This window comes from Mandrillus leucophaeus, unplaced genomic scaffold (genome assembly GCF_000951045.1).
Source record: "Mandrillus leucophaeus isolate KB7577 unplaced genomic scaffold, Mleu.le_1.0 Scaffold829, whole genome shotgun sequence".
Lineage (NCBI taxonomy): Eukaryota > Metazoa > Chordata > Mammalia > Primates > Cercopithecidae > Mandrillus > Mandrillus leucophaeus.
The window spans coordinates 1,480,811-1,486,946 of NW_012109019.1; the positions used below are offsets into that span (position 1 = coordinate 1,480,811).

Below are 6,136 nucleotides of genomic sequence, written 5' to 3' on the forward strand. Positions count from 1 at the left end.
AAAAAATTAGCTGGGCATGGTGGCAGGCGCCTATAGTCCCAGCTACTTGGGAGGCTGAGGCAGGAGAATCACTTGAACCCGGGAGGCGGAAGTTGCAGTGAGCCAAGATTGTGCCACTGCACTCCAGCCTGGGCAACACAGCGAGACTCTGTCTCAAAATAAATAGAAAGATAGAAAGATAGATTAGATAGATAGGTAGGTAGGTAGGTAGGTAGGTAGGTAGGTAGGTAGATAGATAGATAGATAGATAGATAGATAGATAGATAGATAGATAGATAGAAAGAACGAACGAACGAACCACAGTGCATTATCACTACACACTTACCAGGATGGCTAAAATGAAAAATAGTTATATGCTGGTGAGAATGCAGAAAAAATAGGTCATTCATGCATTGCTGATGGGAATGTAAAATGGTACAGGCATTCTGGAAAAAGACTGTAATGGTTTCTTACAAAACTAAACATGACCCAGCAGTCACCCTCAGGTATTTACAGCAGAGAAATGAAAAATTATGTTCACACAAACACCTGTACATGAATGTTTATCATAGCCAAAAACTAGGAAAAAAATGAATGTTCTTCAGTGTGTGAATAGCTAAACAAACTGGTACATCCTTACCATAGGATTCTACTCAGCAATGAAAAGGAGTGAGCTATTGATACATGCAGCAACTGGATGGATCTTAAGGGCATTGTGCTGATTGAGAAAGTCAGTCTTAAAAGATTACAAACTGTTTGATTCTATTTATATAACATCCTTGGAATAATAAAATGATAGAAAGGAAGAAAAGATTCGTGGTTGCCAGGAAGTAGAGAGAGGGGAGCAGAGGTGTCAGTGCTATAAACGGGATCCCTATGATGGAATTCCTGTGTGTTTTGACTGTAGCAGTGTCACATGGCTCCATACACATATAATAAAGTAAATACACATATGAAAAATACACAAATGCATACAAGTAAAACTAATGACCTCTGAGTAAGATTAATGAATTGTATCAATGTCAATTTCCTGGTTGTAATATTATACCAATAATTGTATAAGATGTACTGTTAAGTTAAAGGTATATGAATCTAGAATTATCTCAAAACAAAAAGTTTTTAAAATGTAGTTACCATATATACATGAGTAACCCATAGAAAAATTGAAAAATAGGGAGTAAAATTATTTTCCACAAGACGTTAAAAGTAGATTATAAATAATTTGTAGAATTTTTATGCAGCTATTGCTTTTATTATAGCAGAGTTTTTAATGCCTTCCAACTCTTCTAAAAGACCCTGGCTTTTAATAGAAAATCTTAAGTCCTTAGTGGTCCTTCCCTGACCCAGCCCCTACATCCCCCTTGAGCCTTGCTCTTTCCTTTCCCTCGCAGCAGGTCACATGCCAGCCATACCAAACTCCTTATTGTTTCCAAACATGTTGCTCCTTTTCATGGTTCCATATTTGCACATGCTCTTTTTCCTTCCCCCAAAACAGCCCTTACATTCACGTGCCATTTCTAAATCTTACTTCATATTTAAGATTGATCGAATTAGACTCCCTTAGAAACCTTTGCCTGAACCTCCTCTGTATCCACTCACCCTGATTTGGCATTTAGTATGCTAAATTCGGATTTTTGTTTCCTTGTACCCCAACTGTGAGTGCCAACCAAACAGGGACAAACTCTTACAATCTGTACCCTTCAAGTGCCCAACTCAGTGCTTACGTATATGGTAGGTGCACAATCATATTTATTGCACTTAATTGAGTTTAGTTACTTTAAAGTAAATTTTGAAGGAATAGACTGAGTTGAAATACATACACTTTATTTCTAAAACCTTTATTGTACCATTTAATAATTCTAAACTAATTGAAGATTCTTACCTAAATATTTAAATAATAGTGCTTAGGATTAGGACTTACTTTTATTTGGAGCATTTTTTTTTTTTGGAACTTTACAAATTCCCATCTAAAAATCCCAAAGATTTACAGTGGCTTGTTTTGAATATTAATATTTCCAGAATTCAATTAAGGTTTTTTTTTAATCTCTTACTTGAACTTTCCTTCAATGAAAATCATTTTCTTGTTAAAAATGTCTTAATGCCATTTATTGGAATTCTAAAATTAAATTATAGTAACATAAAGCTAATTGTTTCTTTCCCTTTGTTAACACTATAGCTTTTTGAAAGATTGCCGAGTTATTTTGACCTTCAGAGGAGGCTGATGATTTTAGAAGACCAAATAAGCTATCTTTTAGGTGGCATACAAGTTGTTTATATTGAAGAATTACAGCCAGTATTGACACTTGAAGAATATTACTCTCTTCTTGATGTGTTTTATAATAGACTGTTGAAAAGTAGGATACCATTTCACCCTCGAAGTTTGCGTGGTTTACAAATGATCCTTAACAGGTAAATATCTAAGATAGAAGGATTACTTTTATTCCTTCGTCTAGGTGGGTTGTGTGTGTAAATGCATTAAATTGTTTTGTATTTCAATGGGTAGTTCTTAAGAATTAAAGAAGAAAATGCCACGACTTGTGTTAGCAACTCTCTTCTACACTCTAGAAAAGCCAGCATGGGAGGATTGAAGAATTTAATGTCTAGAACATTCTTTGAATATATTGCTGAGCAGATTTACTGGGCAAAGTCAATCCAATGGAAAACATTATAAGATTAAACTAATAGTAAATCAGTAGCCAACATTTGTGGTGTATACACTGTTTGCCGAGCACTGTGTTGGGTACTTATATGCATTCTGTCTTTAGCTCTGACAACCTCACTGTGCAGCAGGTCACCCCTTGCATGTAACAGATAAGGAAGGTCAGAGGGCTTGCAAGTAGGTCGTGATCCTGAAGAAGTGTGTCTTTGGGGGCAACAAAGCTTTAAGTTGCTGCACTTTTGAGGTGGCTTTTCTTGATGATTTTTTTTTTTTTTATTTTCCTGAGGACTAATAAAACATTTTCTCTGGTTGGGGAGAGGAGAGGGTCAGTGGTTTTTCCTTTAATGTATATTTTATTGCAGTGACAGATATGCTCCAAGCTTGCATGAACTCGGGCATTTTAATATTCCAACACTCTGTGATCCAGCAAATCTCCAGTGGTTTATTCTCACCAAAGCTCAGCAGGCAAGAGAGAACATGAAAAGAAAGGAAGAGTAAGTACTGCCAGTCCTCTGTAAAGTCAGATCATTCAGTCTAACTGAAAACTTCAGATATTTGGAACTCATAAATATGGGACCTGGAAACAGTATGAAGCTTAGGAAATTGACTAATTTGTAGATATTCCATATTTATTTATTCCCTACCTAAATTATGTTACCACCATGGACCTCAGTTTGAGAAGTTCAGCTTCTTAATATAAAAGTCAATTCAGGAGCAGAATGAAAAATAAGAATATCAGCAAGGAATTTTCCAGATGGAAAAGACTGACAACAAGCAAAAATATTGATTATTTCTTGATTAACAAGAATATTGCTTTAAAAATTTCAAACTGTTAATATAAAAAGAACTTTATCTGTATCTTAATTAAGTTGAGAAGAAACCTTAAAAAAACATCTTAAGCCGGGCACAGTGGCTCACGCCTGTAATCCCAGCACTTTGGGAGGCCGAGGCAGGCAGATCACTTGTGAGGTCAGGAGTTTGAGACCAGCCTGGCCAACATGGTGAAACCCCATCTCTACTAAAAATACAAAAACTATCCAGGTGTTGTGGCGGTCACCTCTAGTCCCAGCTACTCAGGAGGCCAAGACAGGAGAACGGCTTGAACCCAGGAGGCGGAGTTTGCAGTGAGCCGAGATCACGCCACTGCACTCCAGCCTGGATGACAGAGAGAGAGAAAGAAAAATAATAAACCTTTTAACTGTTGATATAAAGAAAACTTTATCTGCATTTTAATTAAGTTGAGAAGAAACCTTAAAAAATCATTTTAGGCCGGGCACAGTGGCTCAAGCCTGTAATCCCAGCACTTTAGGAGGCCGAGGCAAGGAGATCACTTGAGCCCAGGAGTTCAAGACCAGGCTAGGCAACATGGTGAAACCCTGGGCAATATGGTGGGAAAAAAAAAAAATTAGCCAGGCATGGTGGCACTTGCTTGTGTCCCAGCTACTCAGGAGGCTGAGGTGGGAGGATTGATTGAGCCTCGGTGGCCAAGGCTGCAGTGAGCTGTGATTGCACCCCTGCACTCCAGCCTGGGTGACATAATGAAATCCTTTCTCAAAAAAAAAAACAATGTATCATTTTAGTTCCTAAGCAGTGTTGTTTTTATGTTGTTTGTATCTTTGAAGGAGTCCTATTATAGCCAACAGTTTCCTGTTTTGTAGGTGGTAAGGTATTGCTTGATATTGTTTTATGTATCATCTATGAAGAAATGAGGTCATTTACTTAGCCATCATTTACTATGACTGTTATGTGCCCAAAGCTGAGATCAATGCCATTGATAGAAAGATTTAGACATGATCTCTGCCTCCTGGAATTGTTTCTAGTAGGAGATGTGAGTGCTATAAATTTGCCAGTGGTAGCTGCAGGACAATCCAGTGGGAAAAGCCAAAGCTGACACCTGGGAGCATAGCGGACAAGGGAAGGCAACGGCAGGGAACAGGATGGAAGCTGGAGAGAATGCCATTCCACATGTCCATGGAGGGAAGTTTCAAGGAGAAGAGAGGAGGACAGGGTAATGGGACCTGGTTGTTTAGCAGGGTGCCAGTGGAAGCAGTTCTCCTGCCTCACTGTTCATTTGAGGTTCAGTTTCCACAAAGTGCTCATTTTAAAAGCCAGGAATTTTAAATATAGAGAGAGGCTAGGTTTGGTGGCTCACACCTGTAATCTCAGAACTTTGGGAGGCCGAGGTGGGCAGATCACTTGAGGTGAAACCCTATCTCTACTAAAAATATGAAAATTAGCCAGGCGTGGTGGTGCACACCTGTAATCCCAGCTACTCAGGAGGCTGAAGCAGGAGAATCACTTGAACCCGGGAGGCAGAGGTTGCAGTGAGCCAAGATCACACCATTGCACTCCAGCCTGGGCGACAGAGCGAGACTCTGTCTCAGAAAAATAAATAAATAGAAGGGATGGCAACTAACCATGGAAGCCATTCTTTTAGCAAGAGACAACGAGATCATTTTATGTATAAAATAAATGAAGGAGCAGCATCTCTTTTGTTTTCCTTATAGAACTGATGACAACTCAGTAGGCCAGATCCTATCACACCCTACCTCTTGATTGGCTGTTAAGTATTTGTTAGTGCTATTTCTTTTCTCAATTTTACGTCTGCTTTAACCCTCAAGAGCAATTCTAGCCAACTGTTAATCATTAGGACTGATGATTTTGTTTGCTATAACCTATCAGCTGCTTTTTCTCTTTTTCTCTATGACCATTTTATAGCTTTCGAGTAATGCTATTACATTGTGAGAAAGCAAAGTAAAAAGAAAAACATTCAAATAGGTCAATTTGTGAATGTTCCGTCCTACCAGTTGCTCAGGCGAATAAAAACCAGCGAGTCATCTTGATTCCTCTCCCCTGTCTCACTCCCTACCCCAGTCCACCTTCAGAGCAGACCTGGAAAGAAACTCACCTCTTCTCTTTTCCTTTCCTGCTGCACCTGATCTGAGCCTCCATCATTTTGTGATGGCCTCTTGTCTGGTCTTCAGGCTTCCACACTCAGCACCTCCCCAACCCGCGGTGGACTCTCATCAGAGCAGCAGTGGGAACCTAGTCAGAGCTGTCACTCCTCTGCCCAGTGCCCACAGACCCTCTGCCCACTCCCTTGCTTGTCTCAGCTCAGCTCCTGGGACTCTCCTCTCACTCGTTCTGCTCCAGCCTTTTTATCCTCCTCGAGCACTCTTGACATGCGTCCGCTCCTGGGCCTGTGTGCTTTCACCCAGCCTGAGGTCCTCCTTCCTCAGAACTTGCAGCTTCCTCAGGCCCTGCTCACATTCCACCTTCTCTGGCCACACAACTTGCAGCATGGAGCCCCCACCCTCTGCTGCACTCTCCTCTCCACCTCAGCCGGCCTGCCTTTCTCCATCCACCTCAACAAATTTGCTGTTTCCTTATTAATGTGTTTTCTCTCTCTCTCCTTCCGAAAAGAAGGTAAGCTCGCTGAGGGCAGACTTCAGTCTATTTTGCTCCCTCCGGTGCCAACTGGGATGGGTGCCTGGCACA

At 40.3% G+C, this 6,136-nt stretch overlaps 1 protein-coding gene across 1 annotated transcript in view; it reads left to right on the forward strand.

Moving 5' to 3' along the window:
* Nucleotides 1-6,136, forward strand: part of LOC105530521 (T-cell activation inhibitor, mitochondrial-like) — a 22,346-nt gene that overhangs the window by 1,920 nt on the left and 14,290 nt on the right. Inside the window, 2 exon segments of the mRNA XM_011968093.1 lie at nucleotides 2,156-2,388; nucleotides 3,001-3,132. Coding sequence (XP_011823483.1) covers nucleotides 2,156-2,388; nucleotides 3,001-3,132 — 365 coding nt within the window.